At 41.8% G+C, this 15,967-nt stretch overlaps 1 protein-coding gene across 5 annotated transcripts in view; it reads right to left on the reverse strand.

Moving 5' to 3' along the window:
- Positions 1-15,214, reverse strand: part of SLC24A2 (solute carrier family 24 member 2) — a 244,912-nt gene extending 229,698 nt beyond the window's left edge. For 2 of the 5 annotated variants that reach the window (XM_008525633.2, XM_070589769.1), the window contains exons 1-2: positions 14,038-14,403; positions 12,107-13,190 (exon numbers count right to left, since the gene is read on the reverse strand). In XM_008525633.2, coding sequence (XP_008523855.1) covers positions 12,107-13,036 — 930 coding nt within the window. In that variant the 5' untranslated portion in view covers positions 13,037-13,190; positions 14,038-14,403. Of the gene's footprint in view, positions 1-12,106; positions 13,191-14,037; positions 14,645-15,073 lie in introns of those variants that run through there. The other 3 variants (XM_070589770.1, XM_070589771.1, XM_008525632.2) reach the window with 3 other exon arrangements.
- Positions 15,215-15,967: the final 753 nt, after the last annotated feature.

Genomic DNA, 15,967 nt, shown 5'->3' on the forward strand with positions numbered 1-15,967 from the left:
CTTTCCTGTGCAATCTCATCAAAAACCACAGCCTCCCTATGAGGGAAATGATATTATTTTTCTTAATTTGTGGATAAACAAACATAAGCCCAGAGAGGTGAAGTAACTTGCCCAAGATCACACAGCCAGGAGGGTTACACTCTATCCTAGGCTTAAATAGTAATTCTATTGTGTTAACCCTTAACCATCATACTCTTAGAACACAAAGTCATGGGTTCCTGGGATGCACCAATGCTCAGTGCCTACCACAAGCCTAAAATAATAGAAGTGGTTCAACATCTATTTGACTGCTATCAGATGGCAGGGAAAAATGAAACTGCCTCAGCCTACTTGAGTGGTACGGGCAAAGGATGACAGGTTTATGCAGGAGAAATAGGGCTGCTGAAGGTGAAACCTGTATTTCTTCCTGCAACCTGTTTTCCCAGCTCAGAGTCTGTCAAGTAGCAAAAGAGAAAGCTACCTACAGAGCAGCAGAAACTCGCTTGGCCCTTTCCAAGAAAGTCCTATGGATGGGGAGAGAACTCCTCATGACCCCTCCAAAGGAACTAGTCCCCTTTAACTGGGTTTCTTAATTGCAAAAGCACTCTGAAGGCGGTAAGTTCAGGGTTTCATGGCCGGACCACCTCTTCTATTGGCCAGTCCATAATTACAGACATAGACGGGTTTCTTTCCCATTAACAGAGAAGCACAGTTATCGGAGCTGGGGGGGACCTCGGAGATAAACTAGCCCCTTCATTTTCAGAGGAGATGCCTGGGGCAAAGTGCCTGGGTCAGGGTTAGAGAACCAATGTGTGGGATGAAAGGGACTCCATCTCTCCAGGCTTGGTTCCTGCCAACGCAGGATTCTCAGAGCACCCTTTAAAGCTGTAAACATGGCATCGCTGTGGCCTGGTGCCCAGACCCTTTCCAACCCACCAGTTTTTACCAGCACAAGAACTATGTCTGCATCGTTTGGTTTATAAGTCTTATCCTTCACAAAAAGGAAACCAACCTAATTGAAATGCAGCTTCAGCCTTCTAGTCAAGGCTCTGCTTCTCTCTGATTTCATACCTCCCTGTTCCATCCACATTTCTTTTCCACCTGATGACAAGCTCATCGGGAACCAAGGATGAGGTGAGGCTCAGGGAACACATCATGCTTGGATCTGCACCTTCCTTACCCTGCAATCCATCTATGTCAGAGCCAGGCAGGGGTACAAAGCAAGGCCACCACCAGCCCAAAAGTCACCTTTATTGCATTAAGAAAAGGCACCCCTTCCTCTGGGCAGCCACGGTCCCACACAAAAGCACAGTTTGTCCAGTAGAGTGATGAATGGATTTCTGCCCCTGTTCACCCCTTACTCCCACAGATGCCCTTGTGCAGTAAACTTGCACAGCTGTGCAGGGCAGCCCTGCTAAAAGGAAGAAGGAGAAAAAAAATTTCTTTACATGGCATTTTTTTAAAACTCAGGTCACTGGTGGGTCATGAAATTCTTTTAGAGGGTTGAAACTAGTATTTCTAATAGAAGAGAAAATATAAGAACTATAAAAGTGCCTCACTTAGATTTTTATACATATATGTAAATATAGATATATGTATGTGTACATGCATGCATGTGTATATACCAGGTTGAGATGTACAATATATTTCTTAGTGGGGGTCATGGTAAAATATTCGAAAGTCATTGACTTAACAGAGGCTAACATGAAGTGTGAATGTAATTTGGAGGTTTGCTTTGTGTTTATTTCCAGCTGTCCAGTGGGAAGCACTGAGAGAACTAGCATGCGTTTAGAGTCAGACAGACCCAAATTCAAATGCAGTTTAATACCACTAAATGTGGACCTTAGGCAATCACCTATGTTTTCTGATCCTCAGATTCCTGCTCTGCAGGTGGAGATGACATCTATTTCAGAGTGCTGACATGGTCAGGACCTGGTATTATCATGTCCAGTTTTCAGATCTCTCTCTTCTTTGACTTTCGAGAGACTGGTAGAGACCAGCAGTCCAGGGACACACGTGCGGCTGCCAAGGAGAGTTTTCACTGCAGAAGCCACAAAGGCTGAGGATGTCTGGAGTCCTGCAGTAAACTTTAAAGGACTTTCTCCCATGCACGGTGTTCTCCTGTCTGTCTGGAAGAGACACCTCCCTCGGCATGCTTAAACTAAAATTACGGCCTGGCCAACCCAGTCAAATCATTTGAGTGAAAATACTGCCTGTAAGCCAGCTGAGGAAAAGAGTGTGGTGATATGGGTATGCTTAGAGTCCAGTGTCCTGTTTTAGGTAAATGTATTAGATTATTACTTTGACGTGTTGGACTATTAGAGTATAGAAAGTATTAGAGCTTCTGAGGACAGAAATGACAAGCAATAAAAATAAAAGCAATCTTTCAGATCATCCAGGTCCAATCTCCCATTTACTAGATAAGGAAACAGAAGTCCTAGGAGGTACGTGATCCCCCAAGGTCACTTTGCCGGGAGCACATCCTAGTCCCTGGGAACCTCATTTCCCAACTCCTGAGTCACAAGGCCTCCTTCTGCAGAATAATTCATTCTTTAAAATAAAATCGTAAAAACCTCCTGGCTTTTCTCAGGTGTGGAGATGTGGGGAAGGGTGGGAGCTAAAGCTAGTGATTCTTAGCATATATGTGCAAGCGATCGTTAAGCCATCCCAGCAAACTGTAAAAATGACACGAAGGACATATAGCAAACTGACAGTCTACAGATGAAAAACAATTCTCAGTGAACATATTTTTCAACACGCAACCTCCCAATTAATCAAAGAAATGCAAACTGAAACAATAAAATGCTGTTTCACCTATGAAACTGGAAAACATTAAAAATTATAATAGTCCAGATTACCAAGGATGTAGCAATATAACAGAAACTTTAAAAAGCTCATAAACTTTGATCCAGAATTTCTGCTTCTCCAAAATCAGAAATTCCTGTGTAAGCATATTGGTTATAGCAATTTTTTATAGTAGTGAAATATCGCAATAATTCATAATATGAAAGTGACTTTCTATTTTATGATAATGCTAAACAGTGAATAACATTTTAGAAGAACATTTAATAACATGAGAAAATGCTCATAATAAGCCAAGATAGAAACAAAATTAAAATGGTATATACCCATTATAAGATTAAAGTTGTGCATATCCAGTATCTTTCCAATTTATTTAGATATACAGGTATATATGTGAATATGTGTGTGTGTGTCTATGTGAGAAAAGTCTGGAAGAATACATGCAAAAGTGTTCATAGTTATTTTTGGATGGTGCGATGGAGAGATTACAGGCTATTTTAAATTTTCCTTTTTTATTTTGCTGTGTTTTTATAATCTTGTACAATGAACATACTACTTTTAGTATCTGGTAAAAATATTATTTAAAAAACAAATCTAAAATTTAAAGTGGCCCCATATAACTGTTAGAATTGCATCTTAGATTTGATTTGATTCAAAATTTTTCATCGGTAGGATTTCTTGACGAGGAGCTTTATTACGATGGTCAGGCTGTATTAAACATTCTGAGAGTATACAATTAAAATTCCACATCAGTCCCTTGTCATATGCATTATCTTTTGACAAATCCCAAGTCTGAAACATATTTTCTGGCGATATAAAAGATTAACTATTCAGAGAAACCATTCTCAGTATATTACAAGCCCAAATGTTGGACATTATATTTTTAAATATATTTTAAAATTACCAAACTATGTTAGTGAGGAATTCAAGATCTTTTGGAACCCAGAACACCAACTACACACAAATCCAGAGAGCTTGGTATTGCTTTGCCTTTGAAGTATTTGTCACTCCCCAGTGGCCAGAGACTTGGTTTTTAGAAGCTACAAACATGAGGCCTGAAACGGAGGAGGTAGTTCAGAGACCTTCCTGCCTGGTAAGTTAGGAATCCTGAAGGGTTGACAGTCTCAGTGGGTGAACAAGGAAAAAACATCTGCCTAGCAAAAGGAAATAGTAGGATGTGCCTATTTTGGTATGGTTTTGAGTGGTACAGAAAAAAAGAGAGAAAGAGGAAAAAAAAGAGTCTCCCTCAAGAATTTCTAACCACACGTTCACTCATATGGGTGTGGAGCCTGAATTCACACTACCTCAGTAGAAAAAAGTCAAATACTTAGGTTAGATAGGTCCCAAGTTGGCTGTGCTCCCAGACACTTGATGGAAGAGCAAATATAGTTCTTTCTGGAGAAATACACCTAAAACCCAGGCCTCAACAATTTCCCACAGTTAAAGTTCCAAGGAACATGAATCCAAAATGTCAAAAGAAATCATCCAACACATCGGGAAGCATGATCGAGAATCAAGAAAACAGCAAAACTAGACCTGCAAGAACATGGGTACTAGAAATATCAATTATGAGATATAAATATAAACATATTTAACATGTTTAGAGAAATAAAAGATGGCATTAAATGATGAAAGAATAAGAAACAATGAAAATTAACCTGAAGGATGTGAAAAAGAGCCACAAAACTTCTAGAAATAAATATAATTAAAATTAGAAACTTAGATGAGCTTTAGAGCCGATTAGACAAAATCGAAGAGAAAATCAGAAATGAGGAGGCAGACATAAAGAAATCACCAGAATGTGGAACACAGAAAAAATGAATAGTTAAAAGACACGGAGAATAGGGTGAGATGGTACAACATTGATCTAATCAGAATTCTAGAAGATTATAGGAAGAATGAAGTAGAGGCAAAATTGATGGAAGGTACCAATCCTCCAATTCAGGAAATCTAATGAATCACAAATAGGGGATAAATAAGTTAGAAAACCACACCTGACATAGCATAAGGAAAATGCTGAACACCAAAACAAGAGAAAAACCTTAAAAGTAGTCAAAGAGAAAAGACAGATTTCTTACAAAGGAGCAACATTTACACCAACAGCAGTCCTTTCAACATCAAAAATGGAAGTCAGAGACAGTGGAATACCATCTTCAAAGTAGGAAATAATTTTTTACCCACCAAAACTATCTTTCAGGAACGGAAGTGAAATACATCTCTAAACAAATAAAAACCAGGAGCATTTACTATTAAAAGATTCTTGCTAAAGGAACTTGCAAAGAATGTAAGTCAGTAGAGGGAAAAAAATCATAGAAAAAAGGTCTGATAGGAGAAAAGGAATGAGGAGGGAAGAAACTGGTAAAGTGTGGATAAATCTAAAAACATTTATGGCATAATGACAATGTCTAATTTGTAGGGTTAAAAAAGTGAAGATTATACCTCAATAAAGCTGTTATAAAATATCAGGATAGAACGCAAATCGTGGACTTCAAATCACATACAATGAGGAAGAGGTGACTGAGTCAAAACATTCTAAGGTCATTATGTTGTTTATCAGGAGTGTAAAGATATTAATTAACTTTATACCATGTAGAGTTAAGCATAAACATTAAAATTTTTAGTGTAAACACTAAAAGAATAGAAATAGGGTGTATAAATTCCAAACTATTAATGAGAAAAACAGAAAAAAATCAATTTAAAAAAGGCCACAAAAATTATAAAAAGAAAGATCAGAACAAACAGAAAGTATAAAAGAACAAGATAAAAAAGAACCCAAATGTAACAGTAACCACAATCAATGTAAGCAAGCTTTCCACTTAAAAGATAATGATTGTCAAACTGAATTGAACAAAATGCTGCTGTTTTCTATTTACTAGAGACTTATTGTCATATAAGCCATGATAGTTGTTTTGTTTCTTTTTTGCAATGCAAGTACCTGACTTAAGCTTTGATTGCAGAGGCATCCACTTCAAAGATGGCTATCTTGAATGAACACATTGATAAAGAGCCAGGTCGCCTCTCTCCACTGAGGCTCCTTTGTTCTAGAGATCTTGGTTGATTTCAATAACTGGCCTCTTGGGCCACTTGTTTTTCTCTCTTCCCACTTTAAATTCTTGCTGTTGTGTTTTAAATTCACCAATAAAGAGTGAGCCTGCAAAACTCAAGCCCGCCATCCCCAACCCAATAAAAGCTGAACCCCAGGCCCATGCCCTCTCTCTCTCTCTACTGGTGACTTTGCTGTGTGGAGCCAGGTGTGCTGCATAATTCCCAGGTCCTGCAAGTAATAAAAGTTTATTTTTTTAAAGTTTCCTGACAATTATTGCTGAGGGGCATCTTACAATCATAAGAAGAACTACAAGGTCTGGTCCAGCCACAACACTGCTTATTGATAGGCTGGGATGGGCACAAAACATTTATCTGAAACAAAAGAAGATTGAATGCAGAAGATTGGCAAAACTAAACCAGTCAAAGCCAGCCCTTATGGCCTAGTGGTTAAAGTTCTGTGCTTTCTGCTTCGGCGGCCTGGGTTCGTCTCCCCGTCATGGAACAATGCCACCCATCTATCAGTTGCCATGCTGTGGTGGTGGCTCACACAGAAGAACTAGAAGGACTTACAACTAGATATACAACCAGGCTCGGGGCTTGGGGAAAAGGAGAAAAAGAAAAAAGAGGAAAGACTGGCAACAGATGTTAGCTCAGGGAGAATTCTTCCCTGCAAAAAAAAAACTAAACAAGTCAAATCCACACTATAGATGTACCTGTCTCCTCAACGACCAGAAAGCAGCTTAACATAACAATCCCATTCCTTGTTAAAGTTAAAATACAATACAAATTATCTGGTTCTACCAAAAAAGGTGGGGGGCGGGGTGGGGTGGGGTGGGGAGGGGAAGGTGTAGGGGGTGGGGAGAAAAGAAGAGGGGAGGAAGGGAGGAAGGAAGGGATGTAGTGGTAACTCGTTGCTCTCGTTATTGCTAGAAGGACTCACAAAGGTTAGGTTCCCTCTTGCTGAAGAAACTAGAATAACCAGGGAAACAGCCCTGGGCACTCTGAACTCAGTGTGTTAAAATCCACTGGGCTTTTTGGGTCTCTAAAAATGCCTCCTTCACTCTCTGAATCCCATGTAGTAAACGAAGAGTTTGCTTTTATAAAAAAGAAAAATAGCAGCATGCTGTATCCCTAGATAAACACACATACTTGAAATATCATGATTTATAAGAAATATATATTTGGTCATTCAGATAACCAAAAGATACTTCTCCTATGTATTTGTTCTTTGCCCACCGTTCCTGGCTCCAGAAAATCTTTCGAATTTCCTAAGTGATGAGAGTGATAAGGGTATCTTTTGTTATGTTAATGAAGTGACTTTTGGAAAGCACCTAACCATGGGGGCTGGTGGCCAATGGAGCCAACCAATGATTAGAGGGTTGGAAGTTTCCGTCCAACCCCCTGACCTCTGGGGAGGGGAGGGGACTGGAGGTTCAATCAATCGCCAATGGCCAATGATTTACTCAATTCCGCCTCTGTAAGGAAGCCTCCATAAAATCCCAAAAGGATGGCTTCACGAGCTTCCTGGCTGGTGAACACATGGAGGTGCTGGGAGAGTGGCATGTCTGGAGAGGGGCATGGAGGCTCTGCATACTTTCCCCAGGCCTTGCCCTCTGCATATCTTCCATCTGGCTGCTCCTGAGTTATGTTCTTTTGTAACAAACCAGTGATCTAGTAAGCAAAATGTTTCTCTGAGTTCTGTGAGCCACTCTAGCAAATTAATCAAACCTGAGGAGAGGGTCATGGGAACCTCTGACTTACAGTCAGTCAGTCAGAAGGACAGGTAACCACCTGGGCTTTCAACTGGCATCTGAAGTGGGGTGGGGGGCAGTCTTGTAGGACTGAACCCTTACCCTGTGGAGTGTGATGATTTCTCTAGGTAGACAGTGTCAGAATTGAGTTGAATTGAGTGAAATCTTGGACATGCTGCTGGTGTCCGAGAATTGTTTGGTGTTGTGTGGGAAGCCCCCCTCATACACACATTGGAATTGGATCCATGAACCCCAAAGACTATTACATTCATAGGCATCTAGGCAGTTAAGAATTTTAATGGCTAAATTTTATTTCTTTTGAGAAGGACAGAGAGTTACCAAGTCTATCACCAATATTACCCTTTGACTTATTATAAGGACAATCTTACCTTATCTTCCTTCAAGTTTGTACACTAATTTTACTAATTTATTAACTAGGTTTGGAGAGGGAACAAAGGTTGAATTTGTCACATATTCTGTGCCTTAAGCAAGCTTGGGACTATTCGTTTGTATTTATATAATTAGTTATGGTTTAGCACCTTACCAGAAATACTTTACGAGGAATATTTATAACACGGTTTCAATTCCGATTTTCCCATGAACATGAATAACAATTTGAATTGCAAACACTCTGTTTACAAACAACTTTTCAAGAGCACACAAACTGAATAGCAAGGCACACTTAAATTACTAAGTAGCCTGCTCTTCAACTATCCAGCTTTAAGCATCTTTATTTAGACCATTCCCTTCATTAGAACTGGGCTGACTTGCTGTCAGATTACAGTGCCAAGTCTAAGAAGAAGTTAAATACCATGGACAGCTGCTTTCTAGGCCAATGACAGCCTAGCATCATCACAGATCAAAGCACCTCAGCAGCCGGGCCAGGCACACAGCAAAACACACCAGATGCCCTGAAACTCCACTGCTTCCCATCCTGCAGAATTCAAATTTATTCCTAACCAGCTATGGAGAGGTTTTTAGAAGACAGTCTCAATTATTTATAAATAAAAATATCCTTAAAACAAAAATCTCTGCTTAGCATGGATATTTCTAAACTCCAGCTAATGGCCTAGTTATTTCAAGCAAAATTCCATACAATAAAAATTTCAAGACAACAAAAGCATTTGGAGGTTTCCTTGCAGTTTATGATAATATCTGGCCTGCACACATTCACTGTATGTGGACAAGGGCTTATAAATATTATAATATGACAAATGTTATATGCCCCTAAGAAAGACAATAGCCTGCCTAACTCAGTGATTCACTGGTGTGAATTCCAATTTTCAAGGAACACTTTGAAATTCTCAAATTCGAAATAATTTATTCTGCTTCACTTTTCATTTAAGAATGAAAGATAAAAGGAAGGGCATGAACATTTATTGAGCAACCCACATTTGCCACGGACCATGTCAGCTGCTTAACATTCAGTTCTTCATTTAATAATTTTCCCAACATTATGAGGTAGGCATTATTATTTTCATTTTTGAAAGTAGGAAACTGAGACTCAGAGTTTATGTGACTTCTCTGAGGTCACAGGCTTATTACACGCCTGGCTTAAAATCTTCTTTCCCTGAGTCAAAGCCCAGGGTCTCTTTACCATGTCATGACACTGCACACCTTTTTAAAAAGGATCATGTTATAACTAAAAGAAATAATAACAAAATAACAAGTAAAAAACAACACACATGGTAGAACAATTAAATGAAATAAGAAACTATTACGCTAACTACGAAAAAAATGCCAGTTCACATTTCTCCATGCTTCACAGTTGCCCCATGACATATACTATCAAATGAAATCAAATTAAGATTTTCAACTTGTCTATGAAGCAAGTAGTTTCAAAGATACTTCACTGCCTAGAGCTTAGCAGATTTGATGATTTTTCAGCAAGAACCATTGATGATTTGTACAAGAATATCTAAAACACGTTTCTTCCACTTTCCCAAACTCCTCTACCCCATAATTGTGGAAATAAGACAATGAGCTGGCTTTGCATGAAAACATGCTTAGTATGTTTGCTTCCTAAATTCTTGGACAGCACATTCCTCTCTATGAAGACTCCACTGAGGGCTGCCTTTGGCTTAGGATCTCTTTTCTGAGTGTAATGATGGTGTTAGAAGCACCAACTTCCGTAGGAAAGGTGGGGTACGCAGACAGAAATCAACTTTGCAGATCAGAGAACCAGATGGCCACACTCAAGGACTCAGCCCTCTGTGGGACACCTTACGTTCAGTCTGAGAGCAAAACCTCCATAAGATTCTGAAATCAGGAATAAGACAAAAACTAATTATGTAAAAAAAAAATTTTCCAGCAATAATTCAAAAGTGAAATTGGCAAGGTGAAATTTCCTGAAGGAAACCTCATATCACTGCATGGTGTTCCACCTAAAAATATATAGCTGTGATATAGCACTTTTGAGGAAAATCAAATAAGACATAGCTATGTTAAAAAATTTTGTTCCCATGATAATTTATAGTTCAATCTAGTTACTGAATGCCAAAAGAAATAATAATGATTAAATAAAATAAACTAAAGCTATTTGGGGCTAAAAGGAAAATCATACAATGAACCCATTTTGGGGGAAAATCAGAAACAGGAGAAATAGTCATGAATATAATATGCTTTCTTTTTTAATTAGATAAATCCAGAATTTCTGAGTTGAAAAAATGCAGAATATTAAGCATAGTACGAAATTATGGATATGAATAACAACTGTTTAGGAATGTCAGCTTAAGTTGTTGACTTTTAAATTATCATAAAAATGACATGACAGTCACCTAATATAGCAGGTAAAAATCCTGCTAGAGCTACTTTACTGAATGGCTTATAATTGATTAAATACTGTTTGTAAACCATCTTTAAAAAGTTATTCCCAAATGCACGAAACCAGCTTCCCCTCCCCCCAAATCAGAATACAAAATCCCCCTGCAATCTTAAAGACAACATTGGACGGCTCTGCACATTTCTTTTTCATAAATGTTGCCAACATAACCTTCAGCCAAGTCTAAGTTTGAAGTTCCACTGTGGTACAACAAGACAAAAAAGTCAAAAAGACTTTTTACCCTTGATGTGCCCAGGATCTTCATAAGACACCAAATCATCTGCCTGCTTCTAAAAAGTATGCCTTTCTCGTGGTAATTGTTCAGTACTCTGATTGGAATAAACAGAGACCACTAACGCAAACCACCAAACCAGCAGCCAGGCTTGAGGAGATGGCTGGAGGGAGGACCTCTTGGCCACAAAACTGGAGCAGGGAGAGGGGCTCCAATGATGACCCCGTCTTATGCCCTCAAGGATATATACTCAGTGATCACATCTGAATGCTTGTTTGCCACGTATCCTGCTAACTGATCCTTTTTTACTATAGTTTCTACCAAGCAACCATATACTGAGTGAAATGTTAGGAAAAAAATACAGGACAAAACATTTCCCTTTTGCATGTTATACATAGAAATATTCCTAGTGGGTTTTTTCTGCACTTTTCTTCCATTTCATGGCTGCTACAAATATGGTGGATAGTCATCAAACTTGAACATAAAGGAATTATGCTAAATTAATATAATGCTTTTTCCATTCTGGACAAAATATCTCACCCGCCACTCAACATCTGTTTTTGGCATACATGAGAATTTTCCCAGATGTTAGTGAGAAAAGTCTGCATATGTGTTTTGGCTTTCTGTTTAAAATCACATTCAGAGATGACATGCCAATGTTAGGATATAAATCAGAACTGTATTACCAGACTTGCAAAATTTTATTATGTTGCTTATTCCTTTAAAAAGTTAATTGATATTTTTGCAGACCAATTTCTTCTAAGCTCTTTACCAATCTGCTCGCCATCGAAGTGGTGGGGTGACCACTGTTGTCATTAAAACTCCCTCAAATTCTACCTTAAAAATATTTTGGGTCCTGTTTATCATGGGATGCCAAACGGGCCATTGAGCTGTAGAGGCAGGTAGCAGGGCTTGCCAATGATGCTCTTTACTGAATCTTGCTCAGCTCCTAGTCAAGTGATTGGAGCATTATTGTGCAATCGAGAAGAATGGCTGTGACCCACTCTAGTGACCAGTCCTGCTGGGCTCTAAGCAAACAAACCTTCTTCCCTAAATATTTTTAAAGAGATGATTCTTGATCATTGTCACGTGACCATTTAAAAAAAAAAGGCCCTGCAATTTGCTAGGCTCACACACACTTTCCCATGAAAATTAAATTGCTCACAAAATCGTGCCTACTTTCGGAAAAGGAGACAAATAACTGCTAAGTCTGCCCTGGGATGTTTATGTAAGCTATATTTACAAATGTTTTACTCTGAAGCAAGTAGCTTGAGAATTTAGGAGACATCCACAAGAATACCCCGAATTATTTTTCCCACTGGCATGTTAGTCTGGCTATCACAGAACTGCAGAAAGCAGTCTGCTATCCCCTACAGCCCACAACACTATCACATTAAAAAAGTGGCTGATCTCAAAAACATATAATTCAGAACTACGGTCAAGAAGAACATCAAATAAACAACCACCACCACCAACCTTTGCTTGGGCCTCTGGTGCTGTCACCTTGACGACTTTATTGCGATTGATCATTTGCTTCACCCATCTTTCTACTTGGACGTTGAATTTCATGAAAACCACATAGCCAAAATAAGCTGTTAAGAGAAGTAAGCTTTCCCACCACATGATAACGTTATCCAGGAAAAATATGATGAGCATGATCAAGTCAATGATGTAGAAGGACACGTCCCGAAAAAGTGGCCACCACGTCAGGTTTAAGATTTCTCTAGAAAAGAGAGCACACATGCCAATAACAAAGAGGATATTGAACACTGCTGAGCCCACGATTGTGCCTATGCCAACATTGCTATGAGCAATAAATACCCCTATGAGAGATGTGAAAAGTTCTGGGGCCGAGCCCCCCGCGGCCATAAAGGTAGCTCCAGCCACATCATCAGAGATGCCCAGTTTTTCAGTGATGACCGTCAAAGAAGGAACGAAGAACTCATCGCAGACGATGGCTAAGGCTATGAACATGTAGATCATCCCAATTACATGGAGAATGATGGCGCCTCTTCTTCGCTGCTCAAGGGAAAAGATGTCTCGTGGGTAGTCTCCCTGGGCATGATCTGTATTATTCTCAGATGTGTCTTCTTGAGAAAGAGGTGGCTGTGAAGTATAATGCTCAATCTCGTCATTTAAATCTAAGAGAGTTCTTTGACGGTAACCGTGTGCTACCCTAGGGCCACGTGCACCACTGGCTTCTCCTGTGCTCTGTGTCTCTGTGTCAGAAAAGGCACTGATTGAAAACGGGACAGTGCTAACGGCCACCAGGCCCAGGACAAGGCCTAAGATTCGAATTAACTTTAGTTTTTTCCTGACATTATAATGTCTCCTGCAGCCAGATAGTGACTTATCTGAACACCATTTGTCAAGGAAAGCGATGGCTGTGTTTTGGGGCAGATCCATCCTGAGTCTTCTGGTGGATGTGGTGGTCTTCAAATTGTACACTCAACCAGACGGTTCTTTCATACTTTTCCTCGCTTTACAGTTAACGGTGCTGTGGGGCACTTCCAAAATCAGGGATTCTTAGGCTTCACAGAAAATATTTTCGATGTTTATGCTTAAATAAAAATAAAAACAAGCATAAGTAAATCATAAAATCATATGTCTTCTTTACAAATAAAATGACTCTGCAGATGATCAAGTCCTATCCTACAGCATTGTGACCTCGGGTAAGTTACTTTACTCCTTTGTGCCTCAGTTTCCCCATTTCAAAAATTAGGACAATTATAGCGCCTACCACCAAGGACTGCTTTGAGGATGGGTTAAAACACACGAAGCACTAAGAGCAGGATGTGGCACATCACAGGCACTTACGCTAACGTACGTGCAAATTCAAACATTTTAGTAAATCCAATGTTAGATGTAGACTATGGAGAGGTGTTAAGTATAAAATTTTATAGATGAAAATCTATTAGTTTATTCCACCTGAAATCATGTAACAAATACCCTCTCAGTGCTAAAAAGATACCATTTGTTTTAGAACTATCTATGTACTTGACAACCAACAATTATTCACTGTATTTTCTGTTAGTCCAATTATATAATTCCAGTGGCAGGCACACTTTTCTATTTAATCTATCACTTGGAAAGGACTGAGTGCTGAAGGACCTACTACTCTTTCCTGCACACATAAAGACCTTGGGATCTTATTTTTCACGAAAAGCCTCTCCCATATTAGATGCGAAAAAGTAGCCCTTTAAAAAAGGTAAGTTTAGAGAAGAATGTTCTGGTGACACGAACACCGTCTTCCCTAAACATTGTTTTCAGCTCAAGCTTATTTTTAAAAACAACCTTTACTCATGTTTAAAATAGATAACTTAGTAAATCAAACAACTCCTAACAAGCAGGCTATTTCAAGAGATCAAATGTGGATTTCATAAACAATATGCAAGTTGCAGCAATACCTCTGTCCACAAAATCTGCCAAAAATAGCCCCAGCGCTGACTCTTCTAGTAGGTTAGATATGCAAGCAGTTGTCATTCTCTTTCCCACAGAGGAGATGGGTGAAATATCCAGACACGACAGCTGATATTCTGAAGGTTCCTCTCATTGATTTTCTTTAAAAACACTGTTTAAGTTTTTTCCCCCCTATATCAACGATTTCATTTTCCAGGCGTTCGCTGAGATCATCTCAGGTGTAAAATAAGCTAATTAAACACACGCCACTTAAACACTGAGATTAGCTGGAGCTCAGGTTTGCAGAGCAGAGCAAGGGCACGAATCAAACCAACTGAGAGGCTGCTACTCCTAAGATAGACTCAACCCGTCACAGAGATTCCTGGCCAGCTGCAGATGTCGACGCTTAGCAGGAGCGATTAAGCGAATCACGGCGCTCTGGGGATTGTCACAATGCTGGGTCGGGGCAACCGGCAGAGACGGACCCAACTCCCAGGGTGCGCTGTCGGCTCCAGCCTGCGCCAGGCTCGACCTGCAAACCCACCACTCCGCTCCCTGGGAGCTGCCTCTGCCGGCGAAGTGCACCCCCAGCCGCGCCCCAACTTCGCCTTGTGTGGTCCCAAACTTTCCCTGGTGGGTTAATAGAAAAATAAAACTAAAGGACAGACGCCCCACTAGCGAACCGGGAGCTGGGATGCAGCTTGGGGAGGCGCTTGGCCCGCATCTCCCCGAATCTTTGCGGGGAGTAGGGAAAGGGAGCGCCCCTCTGCGCATCTCCCCCGACGGCAGGCCCTGCTCCGCGCCCCCGACCCCGAGGCGGAAGCAAAGGCGATTGGGGTGAGAGAAGCGGGGGCTCGAATGCCGCGCCCCGGAGCAGAGAGAGTTGGCTAACTCCTGGCGGGGCCTGGGGCACCCACGGCCACCGCGGAGCCACCTGTGAGTCTGCGGCGCGGCAGCGGGATGCGCGCAACCGGGATCCGGGGACAACGACCACTGAGGCCACCGAGCCTGGCGGCTGGCGGGGGCTCGGACGGCCGCACTTACCGGGATCCGCCAGGAGGACGCGCACACGGCGGGGGCCCGAGCGCGGCCCGCTGCTCCGGTCCGCCGCCTCCGCCGGCCCGCCGCCTCCCCGCTCCGAGGCCGGGCTCCGGCTCGCGCTCGCCGCCGCTCTCGCCGGCCGGGGCTGGGCTCGAGAGGAGACTGAGCCGCCGCGAGCCCCGCGCGCCGCCTCCGGTGCGGCCCGGCCCCCCGCGGCCCCTCCCTCTCGGCTCGGCGGGGAGCGCGGCCGCAGCGCGCCCGGCTCTCGCGCCCTCTGCTCCACGCCTCCCGCGCGCAGAGGCGACGCCGGCAGCCGTCTCTTAGGAGATTTCTCCGCAGTGGGGACGGGGGTCAGGATTTGCGGGCGAGCAAGGACGCAGAGGAGAAATCGCACAGGTCGCTGACGCGCCTGATTCGCAGAGCCTGAAAGTGCTGCCAACTTTGGGGTTATCGATGCTGAGCACCTCCTCTCCAATTATCTGCAAAAAGTGACAGCAGTCACACATTTCTTTAGGAGGCAGTGCGATGCGTAATGGTGGAACAGGCGTTCGGTGAAAAGGCACAGAGGCCTGCAGTGCTGTCTGTTCAGGCCCCGGGGGTTCTGGAGTCTCGGGTTGGGATGGTTAGGACCCCGAAGGCTCTTTAGTCTCGCGGGCTGCCGTTTCATTTCATGGGTGATGAAACTGAGACCCAAGGCACACTATCATTTTGAGTTACGGGACAGGGTTCATGTTCTGGCCTCTAGACTCCTAGCCCAGTGCTCTTTTCCGCTCTGTCTGGAAAGCATGATCCCCTTGACCACAAGAAATTGAGTCAGGCTTTTAGGGATTCGAGGCAAGAATCTGGGCCAAAGAGTGGGAGAAGAGAGAAATCGGTTCCTGAGGGAAGCCCGATTCA

The sequence above is a fragment of the Equus przewalskii genome, chromosome 22 (assembly GCF_037783145.1).
Source record: "Equus przewalskii isolate Varuska chromosome 22, EquPr2, whole genome shotgun sequence".
Taxonomy (NCBI): Eukaryota; Metazoa; Chordata; class Mammalia; order Perissodactyla; family Equidae; genus Equus; species Equus przewalskii.